This window comes from Zerene cesonia, chromosome 16 (genome assembly GCF_012273895.1).
Source record: "Zerene cesonia ecotype Mississippi chromosome 16, Zerene_cesonia_1.1, whole genome shotgun sequence".
NCBI classification, from domain to species: Eukaryota; Metazoa; Arthropoda; class Insecta; order Lepidoptera; family Pieridae; genus Zerene; species Zerene cesonia.
The window spans coordinates 5,047,066-5,069,902 of NC_052117.1; the positions used below are offsets into that span (position 1 = coordinate 5,047,066).

Here is a 22,837-nt window from a genome sequence, read left to right on the forward strand (position 1 = left end):
CGTTTGCTAAGCTAGGTATCGGAGAAAATTAGAATATCGTTAGTCCACGTAGCCGGCAGTTGTTTGCATTACCCTCTTGAATAGGCCCGTCCGAGGCTTTCAGGGCTTGATGAAACACAAACTATGTCACTGCAATGCCGAAATTTTAGACCCTGTTTGTACTAAACGAACTGCCTTGTGCCGAGTTAATAGAGTTTTAGACGGTAACTACGCTATTCCATCTGATGCTCGTTGCTACACTTTTGTTTTTTCCATCCTTCGTAATTGCCTGATTGCGTAAGCATTTTTCAGTCCAGCAATTTGCTCTAACTCAAAGAGGACGTGCAAAAGTATCGGAATTGTGTCAGCTAAAGTGGTTAACATTGTTGTTGATTATGAGTTACGATTATGAGTTAATAGTTTGCTATTTATAGTTTTTGTTGTGTAACTGGTTTCTATAACTGTAGTATTATGAAATGCTATATTTCGTTTTTATTCGAAATTTCAAGGTCATACCAAGCGTGGGCTGGTGTGGAGTGATTATTAGTGTTCGAAAATAAAATATCAGAGGAGATATAAATGCGACACACGAATACTCAAGTATTGCTGTGTTTCATTTATCATAATTTGCTTCTCAAGTAATGGGAACTAGGTAACGTCGTGGTACTTCCGTGGGTCCCATTTGCATAATAACCCAACTACGTGCTCCATATCTTTGTGAAAGTCGAATCTGAACCGTAATTTATCTCTATAAAGAGCTATTTTACATAAACGGGCCGAGCTAAATTGTTGCACGTTCGATCAATTCTCACATGCAAATTCAAGACATTTGAATGTATTAGTTTACTAGATGTTTATCAGTACTGTCACGTTATCAGAATACTCTAAAGTAGAGTTCATCAACATTTATCTTAGCGCTTTCCTGTTTGATTAAAGTACGAAGCGCATATCTTGATAAATGTTCGTAATATTTAGCTTCAAAGTAATTATTTCATGATAGCACATTAATCTTCGGCTGAATGTGATTACAACTGAATCTCGATTTGGTTGAATCTCTTATTTAATATAAATGGAATAAGATATACAAATATTTAAACTAAAATAGCAACTATATTTGGAATTTCTAAAGAAATCGAAATTTCATCGTTGGAAAAATAAGTCGGAAAAACGTCCGATAGGCAGCTGTAACCAAAAGAACTGATAGGCAAATTCCCGCCCCAAAATCATGACCTAATATTGGGCAATTTATCACCGACAGACCTTTGTGCCTCAGCTATCAATCTTAAGCTTCCTCCGCACTCTACACTCCAACTAATTATTGTCGATCGTCTCTTGACAGTTTGCTTGCGGATTTTTCAACACTTTTTCATTGATCTTTGATCAGATGCTGAGATTGAGAATGTGCGATATACTCGATTGCCTTAGAGACTCGAGTGTTTACAGAACCCTTTTGATGTCGTTTTCTGTACTGACTTTGCTTTTATTATTTTCTTACATTGTTCTATACTATATACATTTAATAATAAAACATAAAGAAAATCAACGTTTTTGTTTTGTGAACTAAATGTTAGTATAATGAGTGTATTTCTGTATTTCTACTATTATAATAAGAATTATAACAAATAATTTTCTAGAAAAAAATTCTATAGAGCATTATGTACGACGTGGAGAAGCCGCGGATTATAGTTAGTTTTCTATTAAACTTAACATAATATTTATAATTTATTCAAAAACACAAATATTTTAATGCCGTAAAAGCCTACACTATAAAATAACCTTTAAGGAGCGAAACCTTGATATTTTTCATTTAAGCATTTTTCAAAGAAACTTGTACAAAACTTTAATATTCTTGGAAATTGTGTAATATTTTTTTATTTCGGTCTGACAGGAGATAATAGAAATGAATATTACAAAGAAAATTCGTATCCAGGGATTAATTTAAACATAATAAGAGCTCCTTTTTGACTTTTATTGCTCAGAGCTCATGATATTAGTCATTACCTACAGAAACAAATTATTAAAACACTTTGTTAACTGACTTTATGAATTATGCCATAGGATGAATACAAAAATGCTTCAAACACATAGAACATTCATATTTATTATAACATATCTGTTATTGCTTATGTTGCCATCCTAACCACTTTTTATATCTTTTTTCTTCGTATATAAATCCCCGCTTGTCATTTAATTTTTCTACATCTCATGCTCACAACCATAAAACATGAAATTATCCAATATATATTACTATTGTGACTCTTTTTACTAACACTCACTGGCCGTCTTAATATACGTTGCTATTGTAACTTAAAAAAACAAATACGTACATAACAATAGCTGTTAGAAGAGAAAACTAAATTTTTACGTTACTTAGATGGATTTTTGTCACTTTTTTATTAACTATTTGTTTTAGAATCATGAGTGAATTGAAGCTGTTTTACAAACATCAAATATAAATAAAGTAACACACGAAAACTACGTCATTTACATAATTAAGAATTACAATTAACATTAATTTATCAGATGGAAGTTAACAAACCCCTTTCAAAGTAATTACAGTATAAATAATCGTAAGAATTTAATTAAAAACGAACATAAAATGCGAAGATTTTAAAACAGAAAACATGTACAAAGATAATCTAGATGTAGTCTAGATATCCTAGAAACTCGTATTAAGGATAGCTCGTAGCGTCTAAATGAGGCGTACGTGCTAAGCTAGTACCTAGGTAATATAGGTAATTGGTTTATCCGCAATTTAGCTTCGAAAACGATACACATTTGAGATTTAAGCCGCCTTTAGAATTAATTTTTAATTTTGCTCTCATCTTTACTTTGTTATTATCTTAATTTGAGTAAACAGTAATTAAGTTGATTATTGTCTCATAATAATGTAACATAGAAGCGAATATTTAATGAAACGAAACAAAAAATCAGATTTTTATGAATTTGAGTTATATGAGATACAAATTCAGCTGCCTTTGCCTATCTTACACAAACTGACTTTTTTCATTTACTTTCCGCTTGGACAGGAATCCTTTCAGACTCTGCTAGATCTTAAGAGTTCAATGCTTAGAGTTACAGACGGTCTAGGTTAAATATGCTGGTGAGTTTCTCTAATAACAAATCCTGACTAATATTATGAATGTGAAATGTTGTTTGTTTGTGTTTCTTTTCGATTTTATGTTATGTTTTGAGCGTCTGGAGATAGCTGGGTGGATAGAGAGTGATATAGGTTACTTTTTGATAGCAACGAGAATTTTCTTCGAACTAGTGCTACTAGTTAGTTAAAATTAAAAATTATTTATTAATAAGCGGTTAACAGTACAACAAAATAAGTACCAGAATCCTATAAATATATGTGAGTTAAACATATAAACATATATATCGTAATCTATATCATACAGAAGCTATTAAACTGCGTTCTATTGATAGTTCGCACATAGTTTCTTGGTCACTAGCTCAAAGCAAACAATAGCGAGAACAATAAAAGTCTCCAACGCTTCCCAACAAATGCTGTGTCGGCATCGGCACTTACAAGAGCAAATAAAAATTGAAAAATCTGAGCGTCACAAATCCCCTGAGGCCCGAGGATCGCACGTTCCGAATCACCCGGTCCCTTCGAAACGCGTAAACAATGTTATTTAACTTGTTATGTGTTAAGAAATTTTAAATACGTTGCATTCTGTTCATTTGTCATTTTTAATATTAATTTGTGATATTTAATATGTTTTTCTTACAAAAAACCCATCAAGATTAAAAATTATAGAAGAAGATGGTGGTGTTCAGTTCAATGGTGGTGGTGGTGGTCGAAATTCTGTCATAATCATAAACAAGAGTGTGTACATACGTAAAATGAATAGTTGTGTGCGTTATATGTTGTCCAGCGTGAATTTTCGAAAAAAAAACCGGTAGATTTTTTTAGCCTGACGTATGTTTTCAAGGTTACTCAATTAATGCCATAAAATTTTCCTTTGCTATTCGAACTAACCACTGATCGCTTTTATACCAAAAATAGCCTATTTGAGTTGAATCGTCTATTTCCTCAAATTTGCCATATAAACATCAAACCCGTATTTCCAATGTTTATAATATTACTATCAGTGGAAATCTTTACAAGATTAACAGAGCTAAACGACACCTTATTCAAAACATTGTGCTTTTTATGGATAATTTAAAAGAATACTGCATTTCTAGGTTTTCGTGACAAAGATAATGCCTAGGCAGAAGAAGTTTTACACGGGCCATTTTTAAAATGCGGTTAAAGTGTACTTAAGCACGATTTACTATCATTAACACAGCGCCGTAACTGGTACATTGAGCACCGGTTCTTTTAAATAATTTTCACATTAAGCTTATCAAGAATATGTGTCATAGAAAGTAAGAAACGCATATTAGAAATGTGCATATTATAAATATTATTACATAAGTTACTTTTAAATTAGCTTACCAAGTGTTGAAAGTTGATAGTAAAGAGAAAATACATAATAATTCTATGCATATAAACAATACTCTTTATATGTTAGAATACCTAAAACATTAAAGCAACATTGCATGTATTTAAATATCAAATTCGTGTTTTCCTTTGTCTTTCTTATATCCTATTTACACCAAAGTAACTAATTTCATACTTATACTTTGTAAGTATACCAAAATAGTACATATCCAAAACTCACTTCGAACATTATTATGTAACTATTATTCTCTCCCATCCGACTTCCGTAGACAGCAAATATATTATTTTTGGAATAAAGCCAAATCGTACGTCCTGTCAATCTTGTACATTATGCGGAAAAATACGGTACAATCATTTCTGTTAAAGATGAGAATTTATGAGTGTTATGAATTATCGTAACTAGACAAAATGAAATAAATGAATGAGTTAAATGTAGACATTGTACATGGTACATATTTCAATAAATTTTTAGATAGAAATTATCTTACATAAACAATAATACATCTAAGCTTTTCATTCAATTAATATAAGACGGCAACAAATATTTCACCTTTTAGAGTTCGTCTTTTAAAATAGTTTATGGTTGTCTTGAATTTTGGCTGTATCAGGCAAACATACACCTCGTTCCTTACTCCTTAGAGTCATGATTAAGCATGAATATAGTATGTGCTTCTTAGAATCTTAAAACTTTATATAAAGTATTAAGATTCTAAGAAGCACATACTGACTACAAGACAAGTTATAACTTATTATTTGAGCACATCAATAAACGTTGGTTATTTTGTTCAAGGATTGAAGTATTGAGAGCGATTCATTTTGCCATTCTACATCTAACATACCTAAGTAATACAATGGAAACTATCATGCAATAATATGTGAGAATTTTATGATAATTTGCATGTTAATTTCTTAATTCCGCGATAGAGGTGGATTCTTAGTAGCAGCATTTTGGATCAAAGCCAACAGCTGGGTAGCAGTGCATAGTTAATTAAAGAATAAGCCTTATTTAATTAGTTCTGCATGTGTCTACATCGTTAAATTTTGTCGTCTGTCTTTGCTCTACAAACCAACTACCGCGTACTTAGTATAATAGTTTTATTTTTTATTTAAAGTTATCAATATGTTTGTAGGTACATCATCAGCCGGATGATAATGAGTAATGAATTTGTATGTACTTTGAATCAATAAGACAATACCTATTTCCGTCATAATAGAAAATGCTTAACCTAAAATGCGTAAAGAAATGAGACCACAATCAAAATGCATAAATATCTATCACTAGCTGCGCCTCGCGGGATAAAAAGTTGCCTATATGTTATTCCAGTTGTCCAGCTGTCTACGTATCATATTTCATAGCAATCGGTTAAGTAGTTTTTGCGTGAAAGAGCAACAAACACACACACATCCTTACAAACTTTCACATTTATAATATTAAGTAGGAAGGTTTTTAAAGTCATGTTTCATATGAATGCCAGTTATAAATGATATAGTCCACACTTCTATCAAAAGCAAGTTTGAGCGTGTGCTTATTATTTAGTTATCAATTTTAACTCGAGATTGTAAAATTCGAAGACTAACTTACGATAAAGTATTGCCTCCATATCTCATAAATCTTCTCACTATTTTCATCTAAAAGTTTCTAACTTAAATTTGAAGCGAACACAGCTCACATATAAACATAAACATGTGAGAATAAACCTATAGCCTCGTCTGTTTCAATATTCTTGGGCACGTAGTATATTTTGCTCATTTGCGTCCATACGTTTTGCTTTGCGCTCCATGCCCTATTTCGTTACGGAAAATCAAGACTAATGGCTTTGAAAATACGAGCTGTATTAGCAGAGCTTATAGAGTTCTTGGCCTGTTTATGTCCGACCTATGTCCTTTCTTATGCTCATATATTCTGTTTACTATTAGGAATTACTCGGGGAAAGAAAGTTATTACATGGTACATGGCACTTGGTGCTCGGATAAATATCTCAGAATAATTAGAAAATAACATACGTCTTGCATATTCTATCCATACTTAAAATATATTTTCAATAAGATATTTATTATGATGTTAAACTGAATAGGTATAAAGTGTGAGGTAATAAAAATAACTAATAACTGTAAGCAAATTAATCACTCTGATATTAATTTATTATGAGGATGAGCTTTTTATTAGGCACTGAATCAAAAATATGTTTTTTTTCTTAAGTATCACAAAAAATACGCTACCACTACGGAACTCTTTAAAAAAGATAAATGAAAATTATTTTGTAACACCCAGATAAACAATTATAATTATAAATATATATTAACAGTTTCTCCACATTCTTATCAAGACTATGTTGTTACGAGTATTATCTTTATTACCCAATTCACTGCGATCTGATAATGGTTCAAAGTTAATTTACTAAAATTAATAATGGATCGGAACTTTAAAAATTTACCCGAACACTATATAATCTATTCATAACATATATTTTATTGAACGCAAAAGCACCGTGGATTTCAAATAATTTTCCAAATTACACACTGTCAGCTATAAATCACTGTCATGTGAAGGGGTAATAAACTCGAATATCACACTAGCAATTCACCATTATCTATAACGTAAATAGAACCGGTGATACTGCGCGCGCGATCGCTGGCCAGATAAAGAATCAGGTCAGCAACCTCGTCACTTTCCACCATTTTTCCAAGAGGAAACTCTGTAGCACGTCTATCCATCATTTCATCATTAACTGGAAAGCCAGCTGCCTCTATAAACTTAGTTCTCGTACAACCAGGATTTACAGAATTCACTCGAACTCCTTTTGAAGCAAGCTCCAACGCAACGCATTTAGTAAACTGATCAAGAGCAGCTTTAGAGACACAATAAGGCAAGAAGTTGAAATCCTTGATAGGTTTCAGCGCTGCTATACTCGAAACGTTCACTATATTCCCTTTCGATTTGATGAGATAGGGTGCGGCGAGACTGGTCATCAGATAGGTAGCTCGCACATTTATGTTCATTGCTTTATCGTATAGCTCCACGCCTTCTAAGATACTCCCGTGTATTCCAACTCCAGCGTTGTTTACAAGAACATCAATACATCCAAATGTTTCAATGGCTTGGTCGATAATATTTTTAACGTCATGGTCGACGGTGATATCGGCTTTAACAGTTAATGGTTTTATGTTTTTAAATTGTTCGCATTTGGATGCAGTCTGATTTAAATTGGTTTCGTTTCGTCCTACCAGTACAAGTTTCGCGGATTGCTTTGCAAATGAGAGTGCGGCAGCTGCGCCAATGCCGGAGCTAGCGCCAGTAATTATGACTACTTTGTTGGCGAAGTCCATCGCGCTCAACGTATACACAACGACTGGTTGATTTTAATCGGCATTAGAACAAAATGTTATAAGTACCTTTTAACCTTGATTTTTGTGTTTTGGCGTGGGAACACTATTGATTACAATCTCTCACAAAAAGTTTACCTTGTGGAACTAATGATAACGTAGATAGTGTATTCGAAATATGAATTTTAAAACATTAACAATGCAGGATTCGGTTAATCCATTCATTCCAACTTGCTCCCGTATTGAGGGTAAACTATGTAATGTCGGTTCCGAGGCATGCCATTTACATGAATGATTATTCAAGGATGAACTGTAAGCGAATATAACCGTTAATATGTGGCCAGACGGGCGATTACAGTATGCATATTTTCTGGAATAATTCGAAGTTTATCTGTGCAAACCGCATTGAAAGCATTGTTCGAGCCCGTTAGGCCATGTTAACATGCCTCACTCCAGTTAAGCAGATGCGTTGTCTAATATAAGTGACACAATTAGACAATTTTCCCAAATAATAATTGCCTACACTATTAGAAAAGTAATCAATCTACTTCTGTCTTGTTTATTTAGTAGTATTTCTACATAATATTGTGAAACGTATATAATTTTAATGTAGCTCTATTGTGTTATTTTCTGGTAATAGTAATTATCCATAAAAAAATTTATAATGTATAATTTATATTAATATTTTTTTTTTATTCAAAAAAATACGTACGTATTATTTTGTGTATATTAAACATTATTGCATTTAATATTTGTAGTAAATATAACACTAATTGAATAGGCTTTTACAAAAAATCTCAGTGATATTTTTACTACTTTCACATTTAAAACCTATTTTTGTATTCTTAAGGAAAGGTTTTACATTTAAGATGAAGAGCATAGCTTTTCAATGTGGGAGTTTAGCACGCTTCGGCACGAATTGGACCAGCTCGCACCGGGGAATTATCACATCGCCACAGTAAAATCGGCACTACTCTGCGAATGTTCATGAGCGGTGATCACCGCTAACCAACAGCTCAATTGCTCGTAATAACATAAAAATGTAACTCTTAATACTGGGGGTGCCTAGTCGCGTCTAGTCAAGACGTTTATATACTTCGTGACCTTTGTGTTTATAGTTGGTCAACAAACTGGTGATTTTCAATATGCAGCCGATGCGGGAAACAAAAAGATTACTTTTGCTTGCATGACACATGAAACAAAACTAATTTATTTATATTTCACACACACGTGTCAAATTATATCGACTTAATATGACATTTCTAATGAACCAAGAATTCTTATCTATACCTAAATATTGTATAGCTAGCAACAGAACGTTAAGATTTGTAGCGAGTGAATATTTCAAACAAATACAAGTACAATTACCCGACTGTCCAAGTTTAATGTTAAACAGCTTTTTGATAAAAGCAAAATATATAAAAACAGACAATATTTCACTAAACATAAGCAAAGCAATGCGGCAAACGCGACACACAATTCATCAGGCTCTCAAGGCCTATGACAAGGAAGCTTACTTCTCTCATGAATATTTATAGCACCGTACAAAACCAGCTTCGAAACCATCTCCAGTAAAAATGAAATGAACAATGAATATAAATTTAAACAAATAATGCCTTTTGAAAATAATATATTTCAAAATTTCCAGTCTTAATCGCCTTCTATTTAGGTCGATTTGTAAAAATGTGAATGTTAATAAATATGGTCTTTAAGTTTTTCTATAAAAGGTAAATCTAATAGAAATTTTAAATGGAAATCATTTCATATGAAGAAATGTCTCCATAGTTATAGATTATATAATAATAAATCTAGCAATAAATTGGAAATGTCTCTGGCTTAAAATTATTCAGTCAATAAAAATAATCGCAAACGCTAACTTTAAAATTCTCAGGAGACTACAAAATCTGTATTCTATATTATACAAAAAAGATCAATTTGTCGAAATTACAGTTCCCAAAGAAATCAACAAAAAGTGGAAACTTTTCGGCAAAAATTTTTCACAACAAAAAGGACACCATTGTTACCAAACACTCATTGTTTTGGACAACTTTTTGATCAATCATGACAAATTGTGTTTCGATTTAAGAGTACCCCGTGAGCACCCCTAACCTAGTTTGACAGTTGTTTACTGAAACTTTCGTATTGTTAAAGAAACGTCAAACTTTGAATTAGTTCCGGATACGTCGAGATATCATATTATATTTCCTAATTATAATCAATATTTTAAGCTACTATCAGAAAATCAGTATCTCGAAAATTTTAAAATATTAACCATAATGAATCATGATAACTAAATATTTGACTACTTTAAAGTGTACTTCTAATACCCTCACACTCCAAAAGACAATGTTACTTATCATTCGTTGGAAATTGTTTCCCCTTACACAATCTGTTAGCAAAATCCACACTGAATAAAATATACGCTAAAATCACCACACGAGGTGGTGCCGCACACTACGCATTATCTCCTTAACATCTATATATCGCATCGGTAATACCATAATAATATTATACCGTATTTTCTTCGAGTTTTGCGATATTTCACGTCGGCTTCCATAAACGGGGAATGCCTCAGAGGCCTCGCAGGAAATATGGCGAGCAATAAAAATGTCAAGTCAGGTCATCAGAATGGAAAGCTCGAGGCGTTTTGTCGCCAGATGTGCCAGTGAATCAATGAAAAACTGTTTCTTTTCGTGTTTCACATAGCCGATATGTCATGTCGTGAACATCACATACGTAGACCATGAGATTATGAATATCTGCTTGTGAATTATCACGATATAAGAATTAGTTTCAGCAGTTCAGTAATTGTGTTATGTATTTGATGCTCTGCTATATATTGAAATGTTTATTTGCGTGTTATTAGTTCAATAAATTTGCTTTATTGAAATCCCAATCAAATTGAAAAGGAAGTATGTATATAGCAACTCCTTTATAATATATTTGGGATATAATACATACATTTATATTTACAATCTACATTAATTTTTCTTCTTGTGATAAACGAACAGAATGAATACGTAAATACATTTTAGTATTAAATGAAAAATCCGAATGTTTACATTGATGTGAAAATGTTTGTTCCTCCTGCTTGAAGTAACTCAACAAAACAAGAACACTCGACTATAAAAATCACAGTTATTAGCTAATACATCATTACTTCCTATTGCAACACGTAACTATCTTACTCATTAGAAAGGTAACAAGTGACTTCCTCGAGCGGTTATGTAATCTAACAATATTTTAAGAACAATGAGTACTGAGCAGTTTTCATGTCGGAAGCAGTATTACACTGAACATTAGCCGCTGCGATAAGGCGCCGAAGAAAATTGGTGCAAGCACGCAAGCATCGCTTTAACTTATGTTATTATATAACGGATATAGTTCCAGTAGCCGATTATCTCTTTTGTATATGGGTCGAATAGCTTGATGATTTAATGTTAGTACTTGATAGGAACGTATTTAATTTCTTTGTTATGGTTCGCGCCTTTATTATGACATATATGGCTGTTAAATATCAATTCAATTAAAAAAATATATTCAAATGATCTTGTGGTAATAAGTAAATAAACATATAAAGCGTATAGTTTATAAATCTACCATTACTATGCTTTTGCCCCATGTTCCAAAATCGCTAAACATTTTAACGGAAACAGTAACTCACCGCCCTTCAGCAGTGATAATAAATTAGCAGTAGGGTGGACATCTATTGAGTTCTATCTTCATCACGATTGCACTTACGATTGCATACAAAACTTTTCTATCAGCCATAAATTATGGCCACCCCCGGTGAAGTCATTCGCCTTTCCTAAAAGATAGATCGTCTGTTTTAAGCGAATTAAGATAATTCACACTAATTTCTAAATAATACCGAAGTTTAGATCTATTTTGGAATGTTCTTTTTATTAGAACGTTTAACGTGCAAGTAACGTTTGTTTTTGTTTGATATTGATTAAGCAATACATGTACTCATTTATATAGTACTAGCTGAAACGGCGATCGCTTTTCTGTCTTACTCTTATCATTAAGTGGTATGTAAAATAGATGTCGGCCGATTCTCAGACCTAAAATTTCGTGCGAATCGAGCCAGCATCCAGTACGATAACTTTCATTTTGTCATGTGAATTTTATATATATGGAGATATTGTTGTTTCAAACAAATACCTATGATTATAATTTTTAACAAAAGTCAAATAAAACATTTTACATTGGTATATTATTATAATTAATTTAAACGTATCCATATAATACATTTTTTAACCTACAGCCGTGTCTAAGCATGTCCATTAAACCTTAAAAAATAAAAAAAAGTAGGTCAGCTGACTCAGTGCCGTATTAACCAAATTATATGAGTGTTGTTTCAAGTAGGTTGCATTTCCTAATTTGCTTCGCATTAAAAATTTAAAGTGAAAATTATTCTCGTTGGCGGAATGAAACTTAATGTTATAATGTACTTAAGCACTCCGACTAAGAGCTTAGCTGTAAACTATTATTCTTAAGATCTCTACGCTCTGATTATACTCGGTTTTATAAATTTTATAGTTTTTTTATATAACAAGATTTTCCGGGTATAAGTTAGCCTCTTTTATACGTAAAACTTTCTTCTATTATATTTTGAATATTGCAAAATATTAATATAAAATTGCAAAACACCAAACTTTGAAATTGAAGCCCTTATATTCTTTCATACCATGAAAATTTATTGAAATTTCCTTAGTTTTCTTTATTAAACAAATGAAACGACAAAAAGTTATAAACCACGACGGCATTTACCTAGTACTTAATAAAAAAGTTTCGGTAAAATAAGGTTTATGAGACTCTAAAAGACAAAAAACTTTTGCTATTCCTCAATTTTTCATAAAACGAGTTTCATAAAAACGCCTTCGGGCGCACGCATTGACGGATCGTTGGTTATATAAAAGTATGCTAAATTCACTAAAACTTTACCCACTTGACAATATTTTGTAGAAATAATGAAAAAAAAACAAATTTAAACTCATCTGAATATAAATTATTTGAATTAAAGAAAGTGTAAATGTTTTATATTTCGAGATTCGGATGATAGGATTCGCTACCCTTTTCTTGTCGAGATAACGAATTCTGCTATTAGATTTTTACTGTGCTTTATTTTTATTTATTATAAACAATTTATATGCTACAATTATTCCATTTATATTTAAAAATTACCACAAGCATCAACCTTTATAATAAAATAAAATAAGACTGTTGGTATTGCATTGCACTGCATTCTAATTTGAATAAAATATTCTAAGTGAAATTGTGTTATCTAGATTAATTGCTATTTTTATTTATTATAAATGACAAAAAATATATCTATAATGTCACAACTTTTATCCTAAATAAAACCATAATTATTTACAAACAAATTCCTGTCAACACACGCCAACCACACGAGAGCGGGTGCCAAAAAACCTCTTTGAAGATTACAACGTCTTTATTATACCGCTGACAAAGGCAGCTACATTTATATAACCTTCCCGAGAGATATCCGAGACCAATAAGCTTCAAGCTCATCCGTTTATCTTTATCTCAACAATCAAACAAACGTATAATGATGTTAGGAGTTACGTCGCTTCCATTAATATCGTATTACGTCATCGCTGCCTTATCGTGAGGGAAAAGTGTGTTTGTTGTAGGAATTGGATGGTTTAGACGTTTTTGAGATGATTAAAATTACACAGTGAGCATAAATATCTAATGAAATATGATGTTTATTAAACTTTAAGTGCTCATATACGAGTTGTCCTCAGCCAAACTCCACGGATGACTAGATTTCCAGCACTTAAATTTTAAACGAACGACGTTATTCACACTTATAAATGATATTATGAAAAGGTCATAATCACTGGTATTATATTTTTAACTTAAAATTTCTAAATACATGTAACTCAAAGGTCACTGACTGAATAGGGATCTATCAACGCACAGCCCAAACCACTGGACGGATCGGGCTAAAATTTGGCATGCAGATAGATGTTATGACGTAGGCATCCGCTAAGCTAAAGTTTGTACCACGAAAATATTTATTAAGACCCCGCGGGCAAAGCTGCGTTCAACAGCTAGCTTTAATATATAACATAAAATATATTCAACATTGAATAGGTTATCCCCTGTTATAGCAAGGACCGATTGTATTTACGTAAATTTAATTATCATGAAAGATTCGAGTGAATTTTAGATTACCTTCGAATCCATTATTTTAAATTAATTTGCATGAGGAAATGGTATGCCGTACTCTCTTAATAGAGGGGAGCATTCAGTGAACGTGTGCGCATTTCTTATACTATTATCATACTATTACTACATACATATATAATCCATTAGGTTCTTCTATAACGATGTCTAATTTCTACTTCAAAGGGTACTTTGGGCTTCATTTGTAAACTATACTTTCACTTTTATAATGAATAAAATAAAGAAAGTGAACTACGAAAATTCTGTAACTAATTCGCAATATTTAATATCAACGTCTGCGGTTCTTTTTGACCTTTTCACTGAACGTACGATCCATTTTCGAATTTCCACACGCGTATTTTAATGAAAATATGATTGTAATATGAATATAATTTTAAATCCATTTATCAGACTCGTTCAAAAACGATTAGCAAACAGCTGGGATTAGACGCCCTCAATGCCACTTACAAATTATAAGTTTCCATAATACTGACTATTTCCATAAGAGGCAATGCCCCTTTTAACTTAAAGTGTAATTATATTTTTTTACATTTTTTAGCTCTAATTAAAATCAGTAATCAGCGGTAACTATGGGCGACTGCTTCCTAGAGTCGCGACAAGTAGTGATTTAATTATATTGCCCCCACAATCATTCTACAATTTTAAGCATTTAATAATATACGTGTAGGGTGTAGGCAGAACGCGTATAAAACGTAATAAAAATCTCATTAAAATACGATGCCTCTCAACAAAAGCGCCCGTGAATAAAGAAATAATATGTACAATATTATACCTAAGCTTTAAAGATATGTTGAGGGAGAACATTTTATGAAATACTTGTGAAAATTTTAAAACAAAACATCTTTTAACGATGGCGAAGACGTTTTCATTCGCACTTTTATGTTGAACCACAAAAAATAAACTTAAAAACTGCTTTTAATTTTTATAAAACTAGGTTACTCGGTCCATACGATTCACTTTTGTAATAAATAGTCTAGATAAATATTCATTTTCTCCCCAGAACTGTATCATATTTAGGCCTAGCAATTTATTCGTTAGATAATGAATGAATTGCTTAAATGTGTTTTTATAAAATAAGTATGGCCTAGCCTAGCCCGTAATTTTGAAAGAAAGAAAATTCTTGCCTAAACTTTAAATAACCTTGTGTTTAGCTAGCTACGCCGCGCGGTTACACTCACGTCGTTCTGCGTACATGTTGTAAAATATATGTCTTTAGCCTTGCCAGATAAATGAAAAGCTATTCAACACAAAAATGATTTTTCAATTCATAGCTCCTGATAGCTTATCGGGATCAAACAATCACATCCTTAATCTTTATATTATTCCAGATATTATGTTGTTTATAAGATATTTTGTTAGCTTAAATAAAATGATGGCTATATAGTTTTCGTAGCTTTACGACCAGCACATTTTACTGCATAAATAGTAAACACTCAATCCTACGTAAATGTTGTGTAGTAATATGTAAATTACGGGCTTATCATTCCAGTCATAGTGACCAACAGTCCAGTGTATGGAAATAAAGCATATTAAGATATACAACAACAATGTTATATGAGCACAATGTTTGCCACTTCGCATAAAAACTCGTATTCCAACAAGAAAAATTGCAGCAAGATAAAGTGTGTCCTATTTACTGAACTAAATGTGACAAATGTCAGCTCTTTTAGCTAAAAGGCAAATAAACGATGATATAAAAACCCTTCTTCTGCGTCTACATTGACCGCTCGCTGTAACATTTTTCAACATTTTATCATTTTACTGGCGAAAGAACTCGGACAATTGAGTGAAATTACTTCGCTGTGCAAAATGTGCTTATTAATTCTACTTTATCTATTTCAATAGGACCATAGCTAGAAGTAAATTGTCTAATAAATTATACGTCTACATCGTGCTTATATTGAACGAATGGAATTTTGGATTATGACGTCACATAGAAGGGTTAGAGCTTGTTAGAGCGATATACACTAAAGTGCTAATTTCCCTTTGCGGGATAAGTTCACTATAACACCCTAGAAATCGCTTAGTAGCGACAAGGCCGCCTTTTTGGCTCTGTATTGTATTGTTTGTTTTTCTTTTCATATTTATTGTAATGTAATTGGTGATAAATAAAATATATTATTATTATTATTACCCTTGACCGTACCTACAATGATTTTTACAGCAACTGACTTTTTTTTGTTTTTACGCTTCTTGTAGAAATCAATTATCTTCCCGTGTTATACTTCTTGTTTAAATATGGTTAAATGCGACCCGGATTCTAGTTACATTAATATGAATGCTTTTTTAAACAACATTATCTGACTCCTTGAAGAAACGTAAGAATAAGCTTACAATTTTCAGCTAAGCTTTGTTCGTATAAAAATAATAACGACAGAGTACCTGTGAGAATGAGGGATAGAAAACAATATTTTATTCTATTTTCTAAAGTATATCGCGTTACCTATTCAAAGGCCCAACAGTTTCTCAGAAGGGATAATACGGTGTGTCCCAGAAATGAAACCGTTCACAATAACAATTTCCTAATTTACCTTGTTTCCTCTTACCCGCTTCCTTATTATTTCGATCGCTTATTTTTCGATTATATTTTCTTTTTTACAATATTTAAACAGCCTCAAAGAAAGCGGACAAAGATATTTCGTTATTCACATAAAGCGATGCGTCTCTTTTAGTGAGGCTTATCAAGCCTTTTCCATTAACATCTTAAAATATGAAAGGAAAACTTAATTGGCATTTTAATATTATTTTGCAAGTATATAAATTAGTAATATATTCATAGCGATTGAAGTTAAAATAATATTTCGGTAGTATTGAATTGTGTACAAGGCCATACAATACAAATAGAAAACCAAAAAAACAATAACGGATATTCCAAATAGAATCACTATCTAATAAACAAATATTTCATCACACCATGGACCTTGTATACTTAAATTCGTATAAATTTGACAGTGGATCTGTGACCCATGCATTCCTAGCTCTGAACCGAAAAGTAATCTATAGATTACAAATAGTTCCATCTAAAAAGAATCTCTTTTCTCCATAATAGTTCCAGTTTTCTAGTCGGTTACCTACGTGAGGTACTTACTCAATGAGCTACCTGAATAGTGTCCGGCGAATCCATTCAGCGCGCAGCGGACGAGGGGGCAGCACAATACCACTTGTATGCCATCGTTTTAAATAAAAAGCATGGACTTATCTGTGATATCATGTTTAACAATGCTATTTTTGCAAGACATTTTATATAGCTTTAATTTTTCAGATACCATGAAATGCATAAACAATTTATGTATTCTTCTCAGGACTCAGGCCTTTGTATTAATCAGGGTCTCTGTTTATCTTCACTGTATACTGACATTTTAAAACTAAAGATTAATTTATTAAAAACTGTTTAATCCTAGTTTAGTTATTATCTTGGATACACCTATCATGCGTAAATCGACGAAGACAATCTTAGTAAGACAAAGAATTATTGAAGGCGTTATTTCCTTTTAGCAGAGGAAGGTAGCAGGTGTAGTTTGATCGAGCACGTTTTCTTAAAATTTTTGCAACCAAGAAACCTATTTTTACTTCAGGGTGGGTTTAAAACATATAATACCACATTATGTTCTAATTTTGAACTGTATCTCACTTTTAAGCCTTAAGTCACAGTTGTTTGGTTACTGTATGTTATTACGTACAGATCCGAATTTTAATTGTTAATGAAACGTTCTTCAAATTATTGTTATCATAATAAAAATACATGTCTTGAAATGAAATTCAAATATGTGAAAAATTATTTATCCGAAATTACCTTGTAGTTTTCTTCGAATAAAGCCACTTTATTAATAAATATACTAAATTATGTTCATCGCATATTTCAACAGCACGCTCCTGTGCACAGGATCGATGGAATGCAAATATCGATACTTCGATATATCGATAACACGGTTTAAGAGCGCATTTTTCAAAGACTTTGCAGCACATCGATATGCTAATGCCGCTTCGGGTAACACGATTCGCTCTACCTGCGACGAACAATTTGCAAGCAAAATGTATCGTAATATGAGTATACGCTGTAGCTATTTTATCGGAGATAACGCACGGGATAAGCTATTTACTCCTATATATCTCGCTTTTAACAAGAAGATTGGACTAATTCTTTACTCCATTAAAATGTTAAAGAAATACATAAAATTATTTGCACATAAATCGTTCAGCTATAGCAGAATTTTTTATATTTTATTTTCACATTCTAGTTTCGAACAAAAATATTTGTAGCTAAATCAAATGAAATGGAAATCTGTTTTAATTAAACGTTTTTGGAGCATATGCGAATGTAGAATATCAAATATTTAGACTATAAATAATTCGACTATCATTTATTTATAAAATCCAGTCATTGTGACAAGGTCGTACATTGATTGTATCTTCATATATATAAAGTCACAACATTAGTAGTTATTAACTATAAGAATATAAAAAGTACATTTTATAGTATTGCATTTGCTTCGTATTTATTTACTAGTATTAAAAAGAGCACAGCCCGTGTATTGCATTTTATTTATTTAACAGTTTTATTTGATATGAAAATGCGATTCAGCGTCGATGGCTCTTGTACAAATATTAACTACAATATTGCTATCTTTTCGAAATTTCTAGATTTATTTATGTTTACTGTTCATAAGCTTACCATTTATATCATTGTGAAAAAGTACCTGTAAATAAGAAAACAAATTACTTGAAAAAGCAGCTAAAAGGAACATTGATAATACATTTTGCCACTAAAAGTAAACTAGGGATTTCTTCGACCAAAGACATAGCTGGCTGTTTAGAATTTCGTATTTTCTCTAGAGGGGAGACAAAAAATCTTTGGGCTTATTTGAAGAAAAACCTCATGCGAACGGTGCGTTTACTTTGCGTCCCAGGGTGTAGTAAATCATTTTAATAATTGATCCGTACTGAAATATTCATGAAGTTCCAGAAGGTACTATAGAAAATGGATGAAAAATGTTCCGGCCTCTTTGAATATTGCTCGCTCGGCTGACCGGTACGTTTCTTTAATGTTACTTTAGTTCTCTAAGAGGAAATACTTTTATAGTGAAAACGTTTTGCTTTATGGTTTTAATAACTTCTGTATCGATTTTGAGGTAAATTTTCGTAAATTTACCGCGCGTGCTCTTTTGCGAATTCGCTTTACATATTTTAAAAGGAATACAGCTATTATTTTAATTGTCCCTTATGTCTGTGGTAGTTTAACGTACAAATGTACAATATTAATAATTTTCGTTTTTATTAAATATTGGTTTTGCCGTTCAAAAATGTAAAAGGTAAAATTATGTATCTTTTTGGTTATTTATTAGCTTATTTACTATGTGTATGTGTATTTTCTAGCTTATTTACTATGTGTAAAAGTAAAATTGATCTCTGCTAACGAGCAATATCATGAAGCAATATTCTGGTCAATAGATTTAAAACATTATTAGATCTTAATTTACTCTAAACTATAACAGATCCAAAACTATCCCATTTAACATAAAAACATGCACAAATACCTTATAACAAAGATAAACGATACGCAAATAATACTCTATAGCTCAAACAATAAGAAGAAAATGTTCCACAAGACATTCAACGTATAGTATTACAATTTCAGTCTCTAAGGAAATTCGGTAAGGAAATGTATTTGATACGGCGAGGTACGTGTCGTGGAATAAAACGTAGGAATACAAGAGTGGAGTAACGGCATAAGACCTCCCACTTGACACCTGGGTTTTTTATATAACATGGAAGTGTGTGAGCTAACCAAAGAATAGAATTAGACTATGTCATAACATATTAATACATTAACAGTTTTCGTACTTCTAGTTTATATTGTCCCGGTTTTCTACAACATTGGGAGATGTCAGTTGTAAAAGCTAAAATTACGTAAAAATGTTATTCCCTGTACATTAACATTAAATTATTTTTCAATTCAATATATCATTTAACACTAACTATCTGGACTCACTAAGTTTTCTTAATTCAATGCTAACTATATAATAGAATTTCCTTTGTCAAACCCCCGTATTTTCAGCATTAAAACGCCGCTGCATGACCATGATTATGAGTAAAAAAGTCCTCCTCACATTCCAAATTAACTTCATTAAAACCAACATCTTGTTAGTGAACTTTTTGCCTCAAAGAATGGATGTGACGTGAATGAATTGTTAATTCACAATTTAAATAACAATGGAGGGTGTTTATAAAGAGAATTCAAATCGAGAGTCGATGCCTCGCACAATCAAATTGGTCTTTGCATAAACTCGAAAATTAGATTGAATAATTATTTTGGAAATCGATTGTGAGATAAGTGAATTCTGATTATACTTATCGATTCATAATCATCGGTACGGTAACACTAGAAATTTGCATATAATTTGCTATCATCTAGGCATCAGAAAAAAGGGTATTTCTATATACATAATAAAAATCAAAGATATAAAATAAATGTTTGTATAACGATGATATTCAGTAAAAAAAGTTTGATGTAATAGGAAGGAGCAGGTGTCACCCAAAATCGTGTTTTGTTTGTGTAACTAATGGCATTCCCAAGGCCTCACTTGTAAGGAAATGAGTGCACGGTCCATATTATAGAGGTAGTGCTGTATTTACACGTGTAATATCATATTATAGGTAAAAAGGGCGATTGATTTTACTTTAGATAAGTGTAATATTATAATACCTATTATATTTCCCGATTTAAAAGCTATTTAATATAATTAATTTGTCATACGAATCATATTACTTTGATGTATGAAAAAGTCATTCTCCGCGGTCTGCTGTATGCTTAGATCTTTAAAGCTGCGAGACGGATTTTGATGCAGGTTCACAGACAGGCAGAATCATTCAAGAATATGGTTTATATGGGGTATATAACATGCATAATTGCACTCGATTCCCTAACCGATCACCGCACAATGTAAATATTTATAATAGTCGTCAAATAATAATGATTATTAACTATAAATATATCCTTAAATTAATTAAGAAAAAAGTATACATTCATTAATTAAATATCACATAATTCAATTTAACAAAGAGATGATTCCAGTTGACTAGACAATGCGAACGGAGCTCAGCTTCCACAATGGGTCGCACTGTCAAAGTTGCGCATTGCGCTTTGTTTTATACACGCTTTACGTTTCACCAGTCGACCAACTTTGTATTTAAAGCCTTTTAAATACCTATCTACTTTAAGGAAGCCACTATATTTTGGATTTATTATCTGTATATATATATATAGTATACCTACCTATACTAATAATTTGACAGATTGCTCCATCTGTTACTGTACATATTTTAATATAGATGTTTATATAAATTTATCATCATCTCTTATTAAATATTCATAAAATGAAATCACTTCACCTATCCCCATCATAACTCATTTGTAAAACGATCCGTAACATCTATACTTTCATATTTACTTACACGATTAACTGATTTTCAAAACAAACAAAACAAAATGAGTAAATTGTCTAAATCTCAGTTGAAATTTCATCTAGTTCTGGCCACCCGCAAACCCACGCAATGCGCGTCAGAAACATAAACAGTGCTAAGGATGATTTTATCTTTATTCCACTCGGCTGGCAACACCAAACGTAGCTTCACAATACTCTGTGCGGTTCCACTGACAAAGTTTACGCTTTGCTTTAACATCACTTATAGCTTTGTATGACATGTCACCCCTAATGGAAGGGAGGCAAATGACCTAATTTATTAGGTAGATATCGGTGTTACTCTTCTGCTTTTGATTATTTAATTGCGTCATGATTATAATACGTAACGATCTAATATGTGTAATTAATTTTATGTTAATTGATATGTTTATTGAATGAGATTTCATATGTATACTGTGAATTATGAAAAAGTTATGAACGTACGTTATATTATATTAATTTGATATGAAAAGGCGAATGTTACGTAAATATTAATCAAGTCTTTAATTTAAATGAATATAGGTCACTATTCCTCATGCTTACACTCGTGGTTTGAAAGCTTTGATTGTAACGAGCTTTCATTGGCTGTCATATTTCATTATTAGATTGTAAGTAGATTATTATTCTCGAGGGACAAATTGATTAAATGGACATAACATTTATCGAATATGGCAAACGTCAAAGTTCAACTGTCTGTCAAGGAAAAGTAGACCTTATCCTATAATAACAACGAGACACTATTTAATTTCTAAATGATATTGTACATACTAGAAATGTTAAAAAAATATTCAGTTCTTCATTTCATAAAATAAGCTTTATTGTTTTAACAATAACATATATTTTCACTTGTCCTTACATTAAATCGTAAGTGGTCACAAATAAGTTAGGATTCATAAGCTCTAAACGCCTAAGGGCCGGGAAGTTACGAAACTCAATAAATATGAGTTATGATCTCATAAGATTTACGTTTAAAAGATGGGCTGTGTTACTAAGAGTTGTATGAGAAGCAATAATTTACTCCTAACAACAAATAACTGTTTCAACTTTACTGCGTTAATAATTGCGTTGTATCCGTCAATTTATGATGCAAGTAAACTTACAAAATTTATTAGTCTTATATTTTTTGCATTAAACTAATATAAACGGAATATTCTGTAATACATTAAATGAAACTAGTACAGTTGCGTCTTTCTCTATTCTACTATTGTTACTGGATTTAGAAACATCATTGAAACATTTCTATGAAACGATTACAATGTTGCAAAATGTTATGTCTCACTCTAATATCATAAAAATATATGAAAATGAAACACACGGTGTGCATTTGCGTCCAAAACGATGACCAATATTACTGGTATTCATTAATCCGATTATATTAATTGGTAAAGCGGTGGAATATCATACG

At 31.8% G+C, this 22,837-nt stretch overlaps 2 protein-coding genes across 2 annotated transcripts in view; both read right to left on the reverse strand.

Annotated features, from left to right (window-relative positions):
* The window catches only part of LOC119832751 (semaphorin-2A-like), a 511,596-nt gene that overhangs the window by 479,067 nt on the left and 9,692 nt on the right, over window positions 1–22,837 (reverse strand). The window lies entirely within an intron of this gene.
* LOC119832761 (uncharacterized oxidoreductase SERP2049-like) lies at window positions 6,541–7,782 on the reverse strand. Its single transcript, XM_038356502.1, has one exon. It carries the CDS (start codon window positions 7,757–7,759, stop codon window positions 7,001–7,003), a length of 759 nt encoding a protein of 252 aa, XP_038212430.1. The 5' UTR covers window positions 7,760–7,782; the 3' UTR covers window positions 6,541–7,000.

Excerpts from the sequence above, each read along its gene's own strand:
- LOC119832761 (XM_038356502.1), bottom strand. The coding sequence starts at position 7,759 with ATGGACTTCGCCAACAAAGTAGTCATAATTACTGGCGCTAGCTCCGGC.